The 21,711-nt window shown below is 42.8% G+C and overlaps 1 protein-coding gene across 1 annotated transcript in view; it reads left to right on the top strand.

The window, feature by feature from the left end:
* Window positions 1–2,098, top strand: part of LOC309638022 (uncharacterized protein C3orf20) — an 89,048-nt gene extending 86,950 nt beyond the window's left edge. Inside the window, exons 15-16 of the mRNA XM_082413461.1 lie at window positions 422–556; window positions 1,516–2,098. Coding sequence (XP_082269587.1) covers window positions 422–556; window positions 1,516–1,612 — 232 coding nt within the window. The 3' untranslated portion in view covers window positions 1,613–2,098. The remainder of the gene's footprint in view (window positions 1–421; window positions 557–1,515) is intronic.
* The last annotated feature ends 19,613 nt before the right edge of the window (window positions 2,099–21,711 follow it).

The following is a 21,711-nucleotide window of genomic DNA, read 5'->3' as shown; positions in this document are numbered from 1 at the left end:
TTCTGGGGTCCCGGGCGTTAGGACTCCAACTGAGAATTTGAGGGGACGCAGTCAACCCGTAACACGGTACATGAGGACTTACATGCTGGCCTCCTGGCCTCTCTCTGCTCGCTCTGCGGGGCCCCCACGGCAGGCCTATCCGGTGGTCAGCACTGGGCGTACGGGTGTTGCTGACACAGGGTTAGGGCAAGTCCAGCCTTAAACAGAAGCCAGGGAAGCTGAGCTCAGTGAGTCTCCGGGTCCCCAGGGGTCCTCCCTTCACCCGCCTCGGGAGGAGAGGCATCTGTGCCCTTTCCTCTCGGAACTGGAGCGTTGAAAGGACAGAGCCGAGCGAGGGTGGCTTGCCCGGGCCCCCCAGCTCTGGGCCCCCTCTGGCTGGGCCTCCGCTGAGCACTCCCTCCCCTCCCAGCCTCCCCTGCAGCGTTTCAGCCTCCACCCCAGGCCTGGAGGACCCTGACTCGGCCAAGACAGCGGTGTCGGGAGACATCCAAGGAAGCCTTTCCTCGTTGGCCTTGAGGAACAAGATGGAGGAGCCCTCCGCTGAAGCTGAGAAGAAGTAGGTGGCCACCCCCGCCCTGGGATCAGGGGCCTCCCCTTGGTTGGCAGAATGGGTGTGGCTCACAGCAGGACCCCTGGCTCCACCACAGGCCACAGAGGCCACGAGGGGCTAAGTGGCCTTGGGCAAGTCACTTCCCCCCCGGGTGCGGGTCCTCCAGCAATCCCTGACGTCTGGCCCGTTTTATCAACACAACGTCCAGCTGGCCGTCAAGGCTGCTCCCTGGAGTTGCTGGCAGTGTTCTGGGTGGTGGAGATGGAGGCCTTTTGTAGACTTCTCGGCAAAGCCGCACGGCCCAGACCCATTGGTCTGAGAAGGGTGGAGACTGCCCGCTGCCTCCCAGCAAGAAACTTCCTAGACCTGTCAAAAGTCCAGTGCGCTGGCCGCAGTAACTGCGAAGCAAATCATGTTTTGCAAGGGTGTGAAAATCACACATTTCTTTTTTAAAAATTATTTATTTATTTATTTATGGCTGTGTTGGGTCTTTGTTTCTGTGCAAGGGCTTTCTCTAGTTGCAGCAAGCGGGGGCCACTCTTCATCGCGGTGCGCGGGCCTCTCACTATCGCGGCCTCTCTTGTTGCGGAGCATAGGCTCCAGACGCACAGGCTCAGTAGTTGTGGCTCACGGCCCTAGTTGCTCTGCGGCATGTGGGATCCTCCCAGACCAGGGCTCGAACCCATGTCCCCTGCATTGGCAGGCGGATTCTCAACCACTGCGCCACCAGGGAAGCCCCACACATTTTTCATGAAGATAGAAAAGCAAAACTGTGAACACCCAGAAAGGTCACAGGTTCCGCCGGGACCCCCAGGTTGGAGCAACACCCAGAGGCCTCAGCTGCGCAGGCAGCGAGGCCCGCAAGGCCCACCCTCCTCGCCCAGGCCCAGGAGGCTCCAGGTACCACCAGACTAGCCCTCTCTACCCATTGCCCCACATCTGCTTCTCTCTGTTTTGGTTTTTAGACTGGTACAGCCTGAAGTGGATCTGCATCCTCTTAGCAGAGCCAGGAGGAGCAGTAAGAAGATAACCGTCTGGAAGAAACAGGCCTCCAAGAAGTGATGCCACCCCACGGCCACCCGGAGTGCGGCCTGGCCACGGCCCCTCCCAAGCCCATCCTGGGCCCCCCAGCCCTGCCTCTCCAGCCTCCCACCCCTTCTCTGAACTCTGCCTAATAAACAAGCGTGCCTCCAGCATCCGGGTGAGGCCGTGGGATGGGCTGGCTCCTGCAAGGCCAAAGGCCCTGACAGCCCTGTTCCAGGCCGAGGCCTTAGAAACGCAGTGCTTCCTCTGTGGCCAGTGAAGTCAGCCCAAGAATCTCCCAAGGAAACGAAGGTCTTCAAGGGACCAAGCCAATGACACATTAACCCTGGGGAGGTCGTGGATGGGACTAAACTGTGCCCTTCAGCCCTTTGCTGGGTGGGGAAGGGCTCAGATTCTGGCCCATGTGGAAAACAGGGTGAGAGGGAGAAGAGGGAGCAGAGAGACAGAGAGAAAGCCAGGTGGGTGGGAGAAGAAACAAAAGGAAAGATGGAGAGCCATGAGAAGGGAGAGTATGGGAGGAGAGGCATTGGGGGCGGGGGAAGTGGAGAAACAAGGGAGGAGGGAGACTAAGGGGCAGGGGGTCGGGAGGGAGAGGGGCATGGAGTGGGATGGGAGGGTAGTGACAGGCCACACCCACAGGCCCTCTGGTGGCACTGGGAAAGCCAGAGCCCGTGTAGCTTCCATGCACTGACGTCCCCTTTTAGCCCAGTCTCAGTGCCCTTTGGCGGATTAGACGCCCCTCCCCGAGCTGACAGCCTGAAGGATCCTTACCAGCATCACTGACCCAGAGATGGCAGCCCCCTCTGGTGTGCCGATGACTCCCTGGCAGCACCTGAGTGGGGCAGACGTCACAGCAGCTCTGGGCCCGTGTGTCCCAGGCTCCCGAGAACCACTTCCCAGCAGAGTGAGGATCCCAGAGCAACTGCCTTGTTCTGCAAGCCTGGAAGAGAGAGATTTCAGGCCCTGGTCCGTGGGCAGCATTGGGTGATGAGCTCTACACGTGACTACTTGTGCTCCGCCTGTAAGTAGATGCTTCTTAAATTCAGTTCTTTGACGTTTAATTTTTATCCTTTGTATCATTCAAAGGCTTTTTTTGAATTATACATTTGTCCCCCTAGAAATGGATTTGAAATGATGTGCTATGTTCATAAGCCCGCATCCTCTGAACTTAAGGGCCTGATAGTTGTTAGGGGTCCTGGGCGTCTAACCACTCTCCCCTCCTCCCCTCCTGAGCACAGGGACACAGGAGGACCGGAAGGCAAGGGGAAGCATGGTCCACCTCTGTCCTGGCACACAGGCACCCTCCAGCCTCTCAGGCAGGAGTCTGGTGAAGGTTGGAATGGAGACGTCAGCTCACCTCTTACCTTCCACCCCAAATCCAACCTTGGGGCCTGCACGCTCAGCTGTGCACTTCAGAGCTGCGTGCACAGAGAGCACAGACCTGTCTCTAAAGGATGGGCCTGGACCCAGCCCAGGGTGCTTGCCACACTGAAATGAGGCCAAAAGTGAGGTGGTGTGAACAGGGGTGCCTCCCACTGGTGGAATGGGGCGCTGCGAATGTCCAGTCCTACCTAATCAAACTGTCTCCTGGGGAGGAGGGAGAAAAAGGGGAAGTCCCCTTCTCCACAGAAACACCAGGAGAGGGGGATAAGGCTTCACTCCCCCAGAAATGCCCTCAACAAACCAGACATGGTGGGAAGGTGTGAGATTATCTGAGGAAGTCATAACTCTTGTCTTGACTAGAATAACGGGTATTTTCTTCAAGCTCCCTCCCGTCATCTTCCTTGGATATAGGGAGGTCCATGGCTTCCTAAAGCAAAAGTTGTGGCATAACTGAAGTGGACACTCCAGAGATGGCAAACAGATGGCACACATGCTGCTGCCATTCACCCCAGGCCCTTGCAGGCATCATTAATCAATCACAGCACTCTCAACCCTGGTGATGCCTAAGATTCCATCTTCAGCTCAAAGGGGCAGGCAGCCACTACCAATTAACTACCATACTTTGCCATCCTTGGAGTAGCCCTCTCCTCTACCTAGGCCTCAGTTTTTAGGAAGACTTTTTTTTAAATTTATTTTATTTTATTTTATTTATTTATTGTTTCTGGCTGAGTTGGGTCTTTGTTGCTGTGCGCGTGGGCTTTCTCTAGTAGCGGTGAGCGGGGCTACTCTTTGTTGTGGTGCGCAGGCTTCTCACTGCAGTGGCTTTTCTTGTTGCGGAGCTTGGACTCTAGGTGCTCTGGCTTCAGCAGTTGTGGCTCGCGGGCTCTAGAGCGCAGGCTCAGTAGTTGTGGCACACGGGCTTAGCTGCTCTGTGGCATGTGAGATCTTCCCGGACCAGGGATCAAACCCATGTCCCCTGCACTGGCAGGCAATTCTCAACCACTGCGCCACCAGGGAAGCCCAGGAAGACTTCTTAGAGGAAATGAGGGTGGAGTTAGAGCCAGAGCCTAGAAGGTAGGTTTTGTTAAGCCTTGCTGTGTGCTATCTATGTCAGCAGAGAAGTAAGGGGTGATCTGATTACTCACCTCCCTTGCCTGGCAGAAGCAGACACAAAGCCTCTCAGCCTGTCAGGGGGACATGTAATGATCAGTAGCTCCAAGACCTCTGGGAAAGAGGAGCAAGATCTCCCCTTATTACTGAGCATGTTTTCCCAATTCTTGTTCAAGGTGACCCAGTAGAAGTCCTAGGAGAGAGGAAGACTATCCACAAATAGATTGAGTCAAAGGAAATACCAGAAGGAAACCCAGGGATCAGCATATCTAATGTCTCACTTTATAAAAAGGACTGAGGCCCTGAAAAAGGAAGGGACTACCAGAGCCATACAGTCAGCACGTGGTAGGCAAGATCCCGTGCCAAATCTACTCTTTCCCCACTTCATTCCTCTGTGTGGAGTTGGACCCAGGGCCAGAGGGAGGAGAAACCAGGAGGGCAGCAAGACAAAGGTCAGGCCCCCATTTCCAGCAATGGTACGGATTAAATGGCCTGAAAAAACTATCCTGTTAAAAAACACATAGAAATATTGAATAACATATATCAAATATCCCTTTAATTGCATATTGGAGCTCACAAAGTAGTAAGGAAAGGCATCAGGGGCTGAAAAGAGGACCTGGGAAACCAAGTGGTACACAAGCGTTAAAACCACAGCTGTCCTGAGGCTGTTTTGATCCCAGTGACCCAGAACCTGGGCTTTAATGGTTGTAGGGAGACATGAAACAAAGACTTGACCTGAACAAGATGCCAAGCTTTAAATAATGGTCCCAAATATAGATCTGGGACCTTTGATACACACAAAATGACAAGAGAACTTGAATGTCTCAGTCAGGAGAAATTGGTTTAGTTGAGGATCCTTCCAAGAATGTACAACCCACGTCTGCCTTCCCAGAGATTTCGGGCTTTCATGTATATATAGTCTGTCTCTGAGGTCTGAGAAACCCAGTTAATAGCACCCCATGCAGCATGCCTGGCAGAAGCAAACACAAATCCTCTCTGATGATGTTCACTCTCAACCTAGACCTCATAGGATTCCCACAGAGAGAATCCAGTTGAACGTGAGCTCACAATCCAAAATTTAAAAGTACAAGCCAAGGGCTTCCCTGGTGGCGCAGTGGTTGGGAATCTGCCTGCCAATGCAGAGGACACGGGTTCGAGCCCTGGTCCGGGAGGGTCCCACATGCCGCGGAGCAACTAGGCCCGTGAGCCACAAATACTGAGCCTGCGCGTCTGGAGCCTGTGCTCCGCAACAAGAGAGGCCGCGATGGTGAGAGGCCCGCGCACCGCGATGAAGAGTGGCCCCCACTTGCCGCAACTGGAGAAGGCCCTCGCACAGAAACGAGGACCCAACGCAGCCAAAAATAAATAAAATAATTAATTTAAAAAAAAAAAAAGTACAAGCCAAAGTGAATGAAAACAAATATCAAACACTAAATTAGACATCCAGGACTTTAGATATTGGCAGTGTCAGACAATAAAAAAATGAATATGTTTCAGTGTTTAAATAAACAGAAGGATCTGAAAATGTATGCAAGGAAGAAGATAAATATCATGAAACAAAAAAAGAGATGGAATGAGTTTTGCTTCCAGACATGTTGGAATAACTGCTACTGGAGATATCCTCCTGACACAGCCAACCAGGACAGGAGAAACAAAGTGAGTTCTACACCGCCCCCACCCCCCAAGCTTTCCACCAGAGATGCTTTCTGGATCATGGTGCAAGAAAGGAGAATTGAGGCACATGATGACAGTATTGCCGAACTGAGGAGAGAAATCAGAGTTTGGGCAGATAGCAGTGAATGGAATTTGGGTGCAAATTCAGAAGAGGGAGCTATGCAGAGAGGGTTCTAGGAGTCTGCATAGGCGTCTTTTTGAGTCTCAGCTGAATGCTAAACTGCACGTGCTGAGGGTGTGGCTTCATGAAGCCAGGTAAAGAACTACAGGGAGCTGTGAACTGAGGGTTGGGAGATGTTCAAGTTCTATCCAATCAGAAGACCTGGAGACCCCAGAGGAGTAGGGATAAACTAGTCTTAGAAACAATCCTTGACAAAACGATAGGGACAGAAAAAATAGATAAGTGGTTGCCTGTGGGTAGGGGAGGGGATGACTACAAAGGGCATGAGGGAATTTGGGAAGGGGGGGTGATGGAATTACTTTATATCTTGATTATGGCAGTGATTATCTGTATACATCTGTCAAAACTCACGGAAGTGTATACCTAAAAGGATGATTTTTTTTACTGTATATAAGTTGCATCTTAGTTTTTAAATTATAAGAAAACAAGCCTTGAAGGATCAAGCTGATCTTCAAGTAACTTGAACTGCTGAAAAAAGCCAACCCTCTTTGAAGGAAAACAATACAATACAGACACAACATAACAGAACAACATAACATAACATCTGGCATGCAATTTAAAAAAATATGTGAAGAAGCAAGAAAATATGAGCTAAGACCCGAAAAAAAAAGAAATCAGTCAATAGAAACAAACCTAGAAAAGATAGAAGTAATGCAAGTTGCTGACAAGGTCTTTAGAAGAACTATTATAAATATTTTAAATGATTTAATAGAACACAATGAGAGAAATGGAAACTACAAAAACACATGGATGAAAAATTTGAAAAATATGTTGGGTAAAAATAATGTTAGGTTAGATGCTGTAGAAGAAAAAAATCAGTGAATTTGAAGACAGGGCAATATAAAATAGCCAAAATAAAGTTCAGATGTTGAAAAAGTCTGAAAAAAATGAACAGAACCTTAATAACCAGTGAGACAACATTAAGTAGTCTAATATATGTATAATTTTGGGGACACAAAAGGAAGAGGGGGAAAGATGGTTAAAAAAAAATTTGAGATAACCCTGACCAAAAATTTTCTATACTTGATACAAGAATCTCAATGAATCCCAAGCAGGATAAACACAAAGGAAACACCACCAAGGTATCATAATCAACTTGGTGAAAATTAATAAGAGAAAAGCTTAAAAAGAATCACCAAGACTCATTATATACTGAAAAAATATATGAAAAATATGATTTTTCATCTAAAACAGTGTGAGTACTAAAAGAAAAAAGGCAACTTACGACTTTTATATCCAGCAAAAATATCCTTCAAAAATAAAGTAAAAAAAAATAAAAAGTACAGTAAATGTGAATGGGTTACTCTCACCAATCAAAAAATAGGGACTCTTACATACACAAACTTGTATATGAATGCTCATAGCAGCATTATCCAAAAAGTGGAAATGACCCATATGTCCATGAACAGATGAATGTGTAAACAAAATGTGGTATAGCCATACAGTGGAATATTATCTGGCCATTAAAAAAATAAAATACTAATATATCCTACCATATGGATGAACCTTGAAATCATTATGCCAGACACAAAAAGCCACATGTTGTATGAATCCACATACATTAAATGTACACAATAGAGAAACCTCTAGAGACAGAAAGCAGATTAGTGGTTGCCAGGGAATGGAGAAGAGGAGGGGATTTTAGACCGGAGAGTGATTGCTTAAAAAGTCTGGGCTTCTTTTGGGGGGTGATGGAAATATTCTGGAATTAGTGGTATGGTTGCATAACATCGTGAATATACCTGAATGCCACTGGACTGTACACTTTAAAGGGGTTAAAACTGTGAATTTTATCTCAATTTTTAAAAAACCATTGCTGAGAAAAATTAAAGGCAAATAAATAGAAATATATGATTTGTGTATTAGAAGACTCAGTATTTTTTTTAAATTAATTTATTTTATTTGTTTATTTTTGGCTGCATTGGGTCTTCGTTGCTGTGCGTGGGCTTTCTCTAGTTGCGGCTAGCAGGGGCTACTCTTTGTTGTGGTGCATGGGCTTCTCATTGCAGTGGCTTCTCTTGTTGCAGAGCACGGGCTCTAGGCGTGTGGGCTCAGTAGTTGTGGATCGCAGGCTCTAGAGCACAGGCTCAGTAGTTGTGGCACACGGGCTTAGTTGCTCTGCAGCATGTGGGATCTTCCCGGACCAGGGATCAAACCCATGTCCCCTGCATTGGCAGGTGGATTCTTAACCACTGTGCCACCAGGGAAGTCCCAGTATTGTTTTTAAAATTTATTTATTTTATTGAAGTATAGTTGATTTACAATATTAATTTCAAGTGTACGGCATAGCAATTCAGTATTTTTACAGATTATACTCCATTAAAAGTTATTACAAGGTAATGGCTATAATTCCCTGTGCTATATAATGTATCCTTGTTGTGTACCTTTTTTATACATAGTAGTTTGTATCTCTTAATCTCATACCTCTAATTTGACCCTCCCCTTCCCTCTCCCCAGTGGTTAGTTAGGAAACAAACTAACTGCTAGTTTGTTTCCTGTATCTGTGAGTCTGTTTCTGTTTCACATATACATTCCTTTGTATTATTTTCTAGATTCTACATATAAGTGATATCATACAGTATTTGTCTTTCTCTGTCTTATTTCATTAAGCATAATATTCTCCAGGTCCATCCACATTGTTGCAAATGACAGAATTCCATTCTTTTTTATGGTTGAGTAATATTCCGGTGTGTGTGTGTGTGTGTGTGTGTGTGTGTGTGTGTGTGTGTGTATCACATCTTTCTCCATTCATGGGCACTTGGGTTGCTTCCATATCTTGACTGCTGTAAATAGTGCTGCTGTGAACATTGGGGTGCATGTATCTTTTTGAATTAGTGTTTTCATTTTTTCCATATATATACCCAAGAGTGGAATTGCTGAATCATATGATATTTCTGTTTTTAGTTTTTTAAGGAACCGCCATACTGTTTTCCATAGTGGCTGCACAAATTTACAATCCCACCAACAGTGTACTAAGGTTCCCTTTTCTCCATATCCTCTCTAACATTTGTTAATTGTAGACTTTTTGGTAATAGCCATTCTGACAGGTGTGAGGTGATATCTCACTGTGGCTTTGATTTACATTTCTCTAATAATTAGCAATGTTGAGCATCTTTTTATGTGCCTGGTAACCATCTGTATATCTTTTTTGGAAAAATGTCCGTTCAGATCTTCTGCCCATTTTTTTGATTACTTTGTTTGGTTTTTTGATATTGAGTTGTATGAACTGTTTGTATATTTTGGATATTAACCCCTTGTTGGTCTCATCATTTGCAAATATTTTCTCCCATTCCATAGGTTGTCTTTTCATTTTATCAATAGTTGACAAAAAGCTGTGCAAAAGCTTTTAAGTTTAATTAGGTTCATTTGTTTATCTTTGCTTTTATCTTTGCTTTTATCTCTGCCTTAGGAGACAGAACCAAAAAATATTGCTATAATTTATGTCAAAGAGTAATTTGCTTATGTTCTCTTCTAGGAGTTTTATGGTTTCAGGTCTTACACTTAGGCCTTTAATCCATTTTGAATTTATTTTTGTATACAGTTCAAGAAAATGTTCTAATCTCATTGTTTTACATGTAGCTGTCCAGTTTTCCCAGCACTACTTGTTGAAGAGACTGTCTTATCCCCATTGTATATTCTTGCCTCCTTTGTCTTAGAATAATTGACCATAGGTGCATTGCTTTATTTCTGGGCTCTCTATTCTGTTCCATTGATCTATGTGTCTGTTTTTGTGCCAGTACCATGCTGTTTTTTACTGTAGCTTTGTAGTATATAGTCTGAAGTCTGGGTCTGTGATACCTCCAGCTTTGTTCTTTTTCATCAAGAGTGCTTTGGCACGTCAGGGTGTTTTGTGGTTCCATATGAATTTTAGGATTATTCTAGTTCTGTGAAAAATGTCATGAGTATTTTGATAGGGATTGCATTAAATCTGTAGATTGCTTTGGGTAGTATGTCCATTTTAATATCAGTTCTTCCAATCCAAGAGCACAGGATATCTTTTCATTTCTTTGTATCATCTTCAGTTTTCTTCATCAGTATTTTATTGTTTTCAGAGTATAGGTCTTTCACCTCTTTGGTTAAGTTTATTCCTAGGTATTTTATTCTTTTTGATGTGATTTTAAATGGGATTGCTTTTTTACTTTCTGTTATCTCATTATTAGTGTATAAAAAATCAACAGATTTCTGTATATTGATCTTGTATCGTGCAACTTTACTGAATTCATTTATTAGTTCTAATAGTTTTTTGATGGGGACTTTAGGATTTTCTTTATGTAGTATCATGTCATCTGTTCCAATTTGGATGCCTTTTATTTCTTTTTCTTGTCAGATCGCTGTGGCTAAGACTTCCAATGTTATGTTAAGTAGAAGTGGTGAGAGTGGGCATCTTCTCTTTTTCCTGAATTTAGAGGAAAGACTTTCAGCTTTTCACTGTTGAGTATGATGATAGCTGTGGGTTGCCATAAATGGTCTTTATTATATTGAGATATGTTCCCTCTATATCCACTTTGATGAGAGTTTTTATCATGAATGGATATTGTATTTTGTCAAAATGTTTTTTCTGAATCTATTGAGATGATCATGTGATTTTTGTCCTTACTTTTGTTAATATGGTGTATCATATTGTTTGATTTGTGAATGTTGAACCATCCTTACATCCTTAGAATAAATCCAACATGATCATGGTGTATGATCCTTTTTACATATTGTTGGATTTGGTTTGCTAATATTTTGTTGAGGATTTTTGCATCTATATTGATGAAAGATATTGGCCTGTAATTTTCTCTTTTTTGTAGCATCTTTGTCTGGTTTTGGTATCAGGGTAATGGTGACCTCATATAATGAATTTGGGAGTGTTCCATCTGCTTCCATTTTTTTTGGAATAGTTTGAGAAGGATAGGTATTAGTTCTTTATGTGTTTAATAGAATTCACCTGTGAAGCTGTCCAGCCCTGGACTTTTGTTTGCTGGGAATTTTTTTTATTACAAATTCAATTTTACTACTAGTGATCAGTCTGTTCAAAGTGTGTTTCTTCTTGATTCTGTCTTGGCAGGTTGTATCTTTCTAGAAATTTTCCCACTTAGAAGATTCAATATTGTTACATGTCAGTTATTTTCAGATTGATGTATGGCTTCAGTGCAATCCCAATCTAAATTTCAGTAGGCTCTTTTAGTAGAAATTGACTAGCTGATTATAAAATTTATATGGAAATGCAAAAGACCTACAGTAGCCAAACTTTTTGAAAAAGAGGAGCAAAATTGGAGAACTTTACTTGATTTCAAGATTTTCTATAAATCTACAGTAATTAAGACTAGTTTATTATCGGCAGAAAGATAGACATATAGATAAACGGAACGGAATAGAGTCCAGGATCAGAATCATGTGCATATAGTCAGTTGATGTTCAACAAATGACAGGGTAATTCAATTTGGAGGGGTAGTCATTTCAACAAATGGTGTTGGAACAACTGAATATCCATATGGGGAAAACATAGAATTGATCTTTGCAGCAACAATAATTAATTAACAATAATTAATTCAAAATGGATCATAGATGTTAACTTAGGAGCTAAAACTATAACACTTCTAGAAGAAAACATAAGAGAGGAAATATTTGTGATTTTTGAGGCAGACACAGATTTCCTATAAGAAATAATGAAAATAAAAATAGAAGAAAAAATAATGGACTGTACTTCACCTAATTTAAAAACTTCTGTTCTTTGGGGGGAAAAAAACTTTAAGAAAAAAGTAGTACACCACAAACTTGTAGAAAAATATATAAATTTCTAGAATAACTAAAGAACTCTTACAACTCAAGAAGAAGAAGAAAAACAACCCTGTTTTTTTTTAATGGAAAAAATATTTAAGTAGATATTTTGCAAAATAAGATATATAGATGGTAAAAAAGCGCATGAAAAGATGCCTAATATCATTAGTCTTTAAGGAAATGCAAATAAAAACCACAAATGAGGTACTACTAGACACCTACTAGAATGACCAAAATAATTTTTAACTGAAAATACCAGGTACTGACAAGTATATGGAGCAACCAGAGCTGTCATATTGGGTGGGCCAAAAGGTTTGTTTGTTTTTTTTTCTGAAAGATGGCTCTAGTAGCACTTAGTTGTCCTTAACTTCATTCAAAACAATTTTGTTAGATTGTATGTGACAGCCATGATTGTATGTGACAGCATTTAAAAAAAGACATCAAAATTGGTGAATTTTTTATTTTATGCACATAATGTAACTTATGCCTCATTTGGTACTGAGAATCTTTCTTTTGGCTAAGCACCAATCCGGAAGTACCATATGAAGCTTAGGTAGGAAGTGGACAGAGAGGGAGGGCTGCATACAGTGAAAAGAGTGAATGATAAAAAGGAAAAGGAAAGAGAGGAAAAGCTGTAGTCATTATTGGCATTTAGAGACTTACTACAGGCCCCTCAAAAAACAAAATTGGTGAATTTTTGTGTAGCCATTTTAATATTGAAGATGGGGAAAAAAGCAACATTTTCAGCACATTATGCTTTGTTATTTCAAGAAAGGTAAAAACGCAACTGAAATACACAAAAAGATTTGGGCAGTGTGTGGAGAAGGTGCTGTGACTGATCGAACGTGTCAAAAGTGGTTTGCGAAGTTGACTGCTGGAGATTTCTCGCTGGACTTTGCTCCACGGTCGGGTAGACCAGTTGAAGTTGATAGTGATCAAATCAAAACAATAATTGAGAACAACCAACGTTATACCATACAGGAGATAGCTGACATACTCAAAATATCCAAATCAAGCAATGAAAATCATTTGCACCAGCTTGGTTATGTGAATCGCTTTGATGTTTGTGTTCCACATAAGTTAAGCAAAAAAACCTTCTTGATGGTATTTCCACATGCGATTCTCTACTGAAACATAATGAAAACGTTCCATTTTTAAAACAAATTGTGACAGACGATGAAAAGTGGATACCGTACAACAATGTGGAATGGAAGAGATCGTGGGGCAAGCAAAACGAACCACCACCAACCACACCAAAGGCTGGTCTTCATCCAAAGAAGGTGATGTTGTGTATATGGTGGGATTGGAAGGGAGTCCTCTATTATGAGCTCCTTCCGGAAAACCAAATGATTAATTCCAGCAAGTACTGCTCCCAATTAGACCAACTGAAAGCAGCACTCGATGAAAAGTGTCCAGAATTAGTCAACAGAAAATTCATAATCTTCCATCAGGATAACGCAAGACTGCATGTTTCTTTGATGACCAAGTGAAATCTGTTACAGCTTGGCTGGGACGTTCTGATTCATCCGCCGTATTTACCAGACATTGCACCTTCGGATTTCTATTTATTTCAGTCTTTACAAAATTCTCTTAATGGAAAAAGTTTCAATTCCCTGGAAGACTGTAAAAGGCACTTGGAACAGTTCTTTGCTGAAAAAGATAAAAAGTTTTGGGAAGATGAAATTATGAAGTTGCCTGAAAAATGGCAGAAAGTAGTGGAACAAAAGTGTGAATGTGTTGTTCAGTAAAGTTCTTGGTGAAAATGAAAAATGTCTTTTATTTTTACTTAAAAAACCAAAGGCACTTTTTGGCCCACTCAATACATTGCTCGTGGGATTGTCAAATGGTACAAGAACTTTGGGAGTCCCTTTATTGAAAAGATTTCTCATAAAGTCACACTTTTTATATGACCAGAGGAAGGAGCCAGGTTGAGGAGTGGGCTGCAGACCCCCATCTGTGAGGAGTGGCTGGAGGGCCTGGGATGGTTCATCCTGAGCCCAAAGCCTCAAGGAAGCTCATCACTGTCTCCATCTCTGCAGGGCTGTCCCAGGGCCTGAGACTGTAAAAGAGAAGTCAGACAATTTTCAGCACCTTTCCATTGAAATAAGATGGTGTTTCTTAGGCTGAAACCCAAAAACATAGTGAGAAATCTGCCTCTTTGTCCAAAGACCAATGGGGGCAGAGGTGGAGCCAGCAAGGTATCCACTCCTCAGGATATAAACATCCACTGAGAGCAATTCTGGTTCTTGTCAACATGGCAAACTGGCATGGACTGCTGGCTACTTCCCTGCAAATCAACCCCAGAGAAACTGTGGAAGCAAGAGAAAAGCATGGATACCAAGACCTAAATCCTTTGAGAAAACCCCAGAAGACTAAACATGTTTCGCAGTGGTTTATGTGGGTAATGTGGGTGGCTGCAGCCTGAGGAGGACAGGAGGTGGAGGTGGCAATGGAGGATAGTATGGAATCTTTTCAGCTCTGTCCTGCGTCTCCTCAACATAGCTTTGGGACAGTCTTCACCTGCTTCTTCACTGTAGCAACAGCAATAGGCCAGGCCACTAGTACAGGTGCAGGTGGTGATATTGAAGGAGTGTAAAGGCCTTGTCCATTAGGATGTTGATGAAAGCTGGTGCTAACTGGCCAGGTGCCAGATTCTGACTGACCAGGTACCTTTGGTCATTCATGCCTTCTCCTGTTCCCCTCTAGACCTCAGGGGCTTCTGGTTACAAGGCAAGGAGAAGCCCCCTTAGATGGTGCTGCTTCCCCCAGGGGTTTTTAAGGTCAAAACTTATCCAGAGGATTTGCCTGGTGGGGCGACAGCAAATCTGAGTGATGAAGTTCTGTGGCATGTGTGGCTCATCCCTTTACAACTCTGACATAATGGGACCTGTCCTTTTATACTTCCCAAAATACATAATCAGAGTAGCTGACATGATCGAGGAAATTTGAGCTGAAAGGCCAAGATAACTAAATATATAAGAAGAATCATTTACTGCAAAAGAAGATAAGAAACTGGACAAGAAATACCATTTGAAGCAGGACTGTTGGTAAGACCAGAAAAAAGTAAGCACAGTCAGTATACCTAAGTACATAGGGAAATGTATTAGCAATATGAAATAAGTAAAAGAAATCACAAAAAACAAAGTGTAAATTCTAAGTTTAAAAAGTATGATAGTTAAAATAAAGAACATTACATATGTAAGATAAATGGTGAAGAACCAATTAATAGGTTGGAAGATCAGACTGAGGAACTCTCCAAGAAAGCATCAGGAAAGGCTGACAATATATAAAATTAAAAAAAAAAAAAGACCCCATAGAAAAGATGTGGCAGATAAAAGTGCCAAAACCCAGATTATAAGAGAAAATAACATGAGAAAACCATAATTCAAAAAGAGTCATGTACCAAAATGTTCATTGCAGCTCTATTTACAATAGCCAGGACATGGAAGCAACCTAAGTGCCCATCAACAGATGAATGGATAAAGAAGATGTGGCGCATATATACAATGGAATATTACTCAGCCATAAAAAGGAACAAAACTGAGTTATTTGCAGTGAGGTGGATGGACCTAGAGACTGTCATACAGAGTGAAGTAAGTCAGAAAGAGAAAAACAAATACCGTATGCTAACACATATATATGGTATCTAAAAAAAAAAAAAAAAGGTCCTGAAGAACCTAGGGGCAAGATGGGAATAAAGATGCAGACCTACTAGAGAATGGACTTGAGGATATGGGGAGGGGGAAGGGTAAGCTGGGACAAAGTGAGAGAGTGGCATGGACATATATACACTACCAAACGTAAAATAGATAGCTAGTGGGAAGCAGCCGCATAGCACAGGGAGATCAGCTTGGTGCTTTGTGACCACCTAGAGGGGTGGGATAGGGAGGGTGGGAGGGAGGGAGATGCAAGAGGGAAGAGATATGGGGACATATGTATATGAATAACTGATTCACTTTGTTATAAAGCAGAAACTAGCACACCATTGTAAAGCAATTATACTCCAATAAAGATGTTTAAAAAAATAAGAGAAAATAACAGAAAATACAAGTTGAGAGGAGGAACTATTTGAAGAAATAATGAAGATTAATATACCATCTTTAAGAAAAATGAAAGACTTTAGAATGAAAGGAATAAGAGTACCAAACGGAAGAGATGAGGAAAATCCCAGACAGAAACATATGAGAGTGAAATTTGAGAAAATAAAATTCTAAAAGAAACCAGGTAGAGAAGGAAGACCACCTACAAAGGAGTAAGGATCAGACTGACATCGGATTTTTCACAGCAACATGAGATGCAAGAAGAATGAAGTGATATTTTTTAAAGACTTGAAGGTAAAGTACTTAAGGGTAAGAGTAGATGAACTAAAGGGACATGCTCATGTGACAAAATATTTAGCTGCTTAGGAGGCAGAGTAGATATTGATAAGGTAAGAATTAATAGGAGACACAAATGGAAGGAGGCAGAGTAGGAAGAACCATGAATCTGTCTCCCCACCTGGACCACAATTGCCCTGGACCTGATGGCTTCAGTGGTGAATTCTGTCACACATTTAAAGAAGCAATAGTTCTCAAACTTTCCCCAAAATCTGAAAAGGGAACACTTTCTGACTCATTCTATAAGGCCAGCATTACCCTAATACCAAAGCCAGACAAAGACACAACAAGAAAAAAAATCCTTATGAACATCAATGCAAATCCTCAACAAAACACTAGCAACACAAAGTTTAGCAGCATAGCAAAAGGATTATACACCATGACACCAAATGGGATTTATTTCTGGAATGCAAGGATGGTTTGACATATAAAACTCAATCAATGTAATACACCACATTAACAGAATGAAGGAGAGGGGAACCCACATGATCATCTCAATTGATGCAGAGAAAACATTTGTCAAAATTCAACACCCTTTCATGATAAAAACACTCAGCAAACTAGGAATAGAAGGAGACTACCTCCACATAATAAAAGTCATATGTACAGAAAACATATTCAGTAGTGAAAGATTGATAGCTTTTCCTCTAAGATCAGGAACAAGGCAAGGATGTCTGCTCTCACCATTTGTATTCAACATAGTACTAGAAGTTCTAACCAGAGCAGTTTGGCAAGAAAAATAAATAAAGAGCATCTAAATTGGAAAAGAAGAGGTAAAATGATCTCTGTTCACAAATGATATGATCTTGTATGTAGAAAATCCTAAAGCTTCTACCAAAAAAAAAAAACTTGCAGAATTAATTAATGAATTTATCAAAGGAGCAGAATACAGTCAAAATGCAAAAGTGTTGCATTTCTATACACTAACAATGAACAATCTGAAAAGGAAATTATAAAAACAATTCCATTTACAATAGCATTAAAAAGAATAACATGCAGCACTTAGGAATTAACTTAACCAAAGAGGCGAAAGACCTATACAATGAAAACTATAAAGCCTTGCTGAAAGAAACTAAAGACATAAATGCATGAAAACACATTCCACGTTCATGGATTGGAAGACTTAATATGTCAGTGCTACCCAAAGTGATCTAAGATTTAGTGCAATTCCTATTATCCCAATGACATTTTTCCAGAAATAGAACAACCCATCCTAAAATTCATATGGAATCTCAAAGGACCCCTGAATAGCCAAAACAATCTTGAAAAAGAAAAAAACTGGGGACTCACACTTCATGATTTCAAAACTTACTATAAAACTACAGTCATCAGAACAGTGTGGTATTGGCATAATGATAGACATATAGACCAGTGGAATAGAGTAGAAATCCCAGAAGTAAACCCTCACATATATGGTCAAATGATTTTTGATGAGGGTGCCAAGACCATTCAATGGGGAAAGAACAGTCTTTTCAGCAAATGGTGCTGGAAGAACTGGGTATCCACATGCAAAAGAATGAAGTTGGACCATTCCATAACACCATATTAAAAAATTAACTCAAAATGGATCAAGGACCTAAATGTAAGGCCTAAAAAAATAAAACTCTTAGAAGAAAACACAGGACAAAAGCATCATGATATTGGACTTGGCACTGATTTCATAGATATGGCACCAAAGGCACATGTAACAAAAGAAAAAATAGACAAATCGGACTTCATGAAAATTTTAAAAACTTTGTGCATCAAAAGACACTATTCATAGAGTAAAAAGTCAGTACACAGAATGGGAGAAAATATTTGAAAATCATATATCTGATAAGGGATTAATATCCAGAATATATAGAGAATATCTAAAAGAACCTCATTCAAAATTGAACCAAGGACCTGAATAGTCATTTTTCCAAAGAAGGCATACAAATGTCCAATAAGCACATGAAAAGATGCTCAACATTACTAATCATTAGGGGAATGCAAATCAAAACTACAACAAGATACCACCTCACACCCAGTAGGAGAGCTCCTATCAAAAAGCCAGAAAACAGCAAGTGTTGGTGAGGATGTGGAAGCATTGAAATCCTTGTTTACTCTTGTTGAGAATGTAAAAAGGTACAGCTGCTATGGGATAGTATAGTGGTGCCTCAAAAAATTAAAAATAGAATTATATATTCCAGCAATTCCACTTCTAGGTACGTACCCAACAGAATTGAAAGCAGGGTCTCCAAAAAACACCTGTACACCCATGTTCATAGTAGCATTATTCACAATAGCTAAAATGTGGCAGCAACCCCAGGGCCCATTGACAGGTGATGGATAATCAAAGTTGTGGTCTGTACATATGATGGAATATCATTCAGCCTTAAAAAGGAAGGAAATTCTGCAATATGCTACAACATGGATGAACCCTGAGGACATGTAGCTGAGTGAAATGAACGAGTCACAAAAACACAAATATTGCATGATTCCGCTTATATGAGGTACTCAGAGAAATCAAAATGGTAGAGACAGAAAGTAGAGTGGTGGTTGCCAGGGGCTGTGGGGAGGGCAATGGAGAGTTAGTGTTTAACGGGGACAGTTTCAGTTTTACAAGGTGAAGAGAGTTATGAGGATCGATGGTGAAAATGGCTGCACAACAATGTGAATGTATTTAATACCACTGAGCTGTACACTTAAAAATGCCTAAGATGGCAACTTTTATGTGTATTTTACCTCAAAAAATTATTTTTAATCCTGCAGCAAACATTTTTCTTAGTGGAGACACTGTAATGCATTCTCTGTAAAGTTAGGAACAAGATAAGGATACTACAGTCAACAGCACTGTATTAGAAATCTTGAACGCTATGTGGAAAGAAATAGAAATAAGAGTGTCATAGTCAGTTCAGGCTGCTCTTACAAAATACCGCAGAGTGTATGGCTTAAACAACACACATTTATTTCTCATCCTCTGGAGCCTGGAAGTCCAAGGTCAGGGTGCCAACATGGTTGGGTTCTTGGTGAGGACCCTCTTCCTGGGCTTGGCCTTTCTTGGTGTGTGCGCACAGAGAGAGATCGCTGGTCTCTTCCTCTCACAGGGGCCCCAATCTCCTCAGGGGGCTCCACCCTCATGACCCCATCTAAACCTGCTTACCTCTAAAAGGCCCACCTCCAAATACCATTGCATTGTGGGTTAGGGCTCCAGTGTATAAACTTTGGGGAGAAACACAAATGTCCATAGCAAAGAGATACAAGGATGTGAAAGGAAATTATAAAAACATCCACTATTTGCAGGTGATTCAATCATCTGCATGGAACAACCAACCAAGAATCAATAGACAAATAACAACTAATATGGATTCACCAAGATGCTGGACACAAGAACAACACATAAAGTCAACTTCTCGCAGTGAGAAGCAGTGGGCCAGGTTGCACAGCGACGCGGGGGTCATAAACACACAGCTCGAGTGGATGAGAACCAGCATGAGATGCGCAGCACAGCGGCATTAATGCCAGGAATAAACTGAGGCAGGAGAAAGACAGAGCAGGGGGTTTGCATGAGAGAGGATGGGGCCTGTCTGCTGAGAGCCCAGGAGATCTCTGGAAGATGCAGGATAAATCCAAGGCTCCCAGTTGCTGAGGCCCCTGACATCCCTCCCCCAGAACCTGAAAGTGTCTCCCCCTTCAAAAAACAAAACCTGTGCTCCTCCCGTCCAAGCCTTTGGACGGTGGGCAAGCAACTTTGGTCCCTGGGCCTCCACTTCCCCCTCTGTAAAGTGGGGATAATCACAGTAACAACTTTCCAGGTCTATGGATGGATTCTGTATGATAATGCAGAGGAAAGACTCAGCTCATGCTCAGCAAACGTGGATGAGAATAACTATTTATTAATAACTAGGTGATTGAAGAGCCCCCACCCCATGCCAAGCTCCCATGCAAGGCCCACTGCTGGCTGTCTCCCAGTCTCCAGCTCCATCAAGGGTTAAGGAGCTTGGCTGGCTGCTGGGGAGCACGAATAAAGCACCAGCCCAGCATCGGCTCCCTATCTCTGAGCCATCTCCTCCCGCCCCACAGCTTGAGCCTGCGGAAATGAAAGCCCCTCCAGGCGGAAGCTCCTTCGCCAGCTGCATCACAATGACATTCCCCACCAGGGAGATGGGGATAGGCGCCCTCCCTGGCTTCCCCAGTTCTGGGGCTACAGGGACGGTGAGCTGCCCCGGAGCTGTCAGCTCACATGTGGGAGAGAAGTTTGGTCGTTCTGTCCCTGGCCCTGTGGGGTTGGAGGAAAGCGAAGTGGGAAGGGGGGAGCTGGGAGGGGTGTGGACAGGTTGGGGAGGACCCAGTGGGTGCGCCCCAGGCACTTGGGGTCTCAGAGAACCAACACATCCTGCCAAGGACCTGCAAGTGATCACCCACTAGTGAGCTGTGAAATCCATTAAACGAGTTGTGTTCTGCATTTTTAAAAAGAGAACTGGAATAGAAAATAGGGTGCATTGCAGATAATAAAGCCACAAGCTTTATTTCAGTCACCTTGAGTGCAGTGGCCAAAAACTGCACTCAAGGTGGGCCTTGGACCAGAGCCCACTTGCCCGGGCCCGTGACCTCGGATGCATTGTGCCACCTTCCAGGCCTCTGTTTCCTTATCTGTTCGTGGAGAAGAGTAGCACCCACACCTCGGTCACTGTGAGAAAGGAAGGAGGGGTTCGGGAGAGCTCTGGGAATGTGGAGCCGCCATGGCTGTTGGCTCTTTTGTTCCCATGTGAAACGTCTTTCTTCCCTGGGAGATGGGTCACAAAAAGCTGAAAGCCACTGGATTTGAGGACTGGGACAGGACCTGTCTACAGCAAGAATTCGGGGTGCAGGCTTGGGCAGGGGGGCTGCTCTTAGTAAATGAGAAGAGAGGATCCTGAGGGGAAAAGGAAAAGCCAGAGTCCCCAGAGGCAGGTCCATGTGTGCACAGCCCTCCACAGCCTACACCTCCCGCCATATGTTGAGGATGACTTTGCCCAATCGGAAGCCCCCACCCTGTGTTTCCTTTGGTCTCCAAATTAATGAACTTCTTGCAGACTCTGCACTGGGAGCCGTCCTCATATGCCCCCGTTCAGGCCTGACATTAGACCCAGGAGGAAGGGACTCTCGTTCTCTCCAATTTTTAAAAAAATAGACTTCATTTTTTTAGAGCAGTTTTAGGTTCACAGCAAAACTGAGCCGAAAGTACAGAGAGTTCCCATTTACTCCCTATTCCCACCCGGTGCCCACCACACACACAAGCACAGCCTTCCTCACCATCAACATCGGCCCCCAGAGTGGTGTATTTGTTACAATTGGTGAACCTACACTTACGCATCTTTATCACCCAAAGCCAGTAGTTTACATTAGGGTTCACTCTCAATGATGCACATTCTGTCGGTTTGGACAAAGATGTAATGATGTGTATCCACCACGATAGTGTCATACAGTGTAGTTTCATTGCCCTAAAAATCCTCTGTGCTCCACCTGTTCATCCCTCCCTCCCCTCAACCCCTGCTATCCGGGGGTTTTCCTTTTCCAAAATGTCATATAGTGGAAATCATACAGTTTGTAACATTTTCAGATTGGCTTCTTTCACTTAATAATATGCATTTAAGGTTCCTCCATGGCTTGGTAGCTCATTTCTTTCC

This window comes from Balaenoptera physalus (genome assembly GCF_965194825.1).
Source record: "Balaenoptera physalus genome assembly, chromosome: 11".
Taxonomy (NCBI): domain Eukaryota; kingdom Metazoa; phylum Chordata; class Mammalia; order Artiodactyla; family Balaenopteridae; genus Balaenoptera; species Balaenoptera physalus.
The sequence above is the reverse complement of the archived record's forward strand: the minus strand, read 5'-3'. Positions and strand labels throughout refer to the sequence as shown.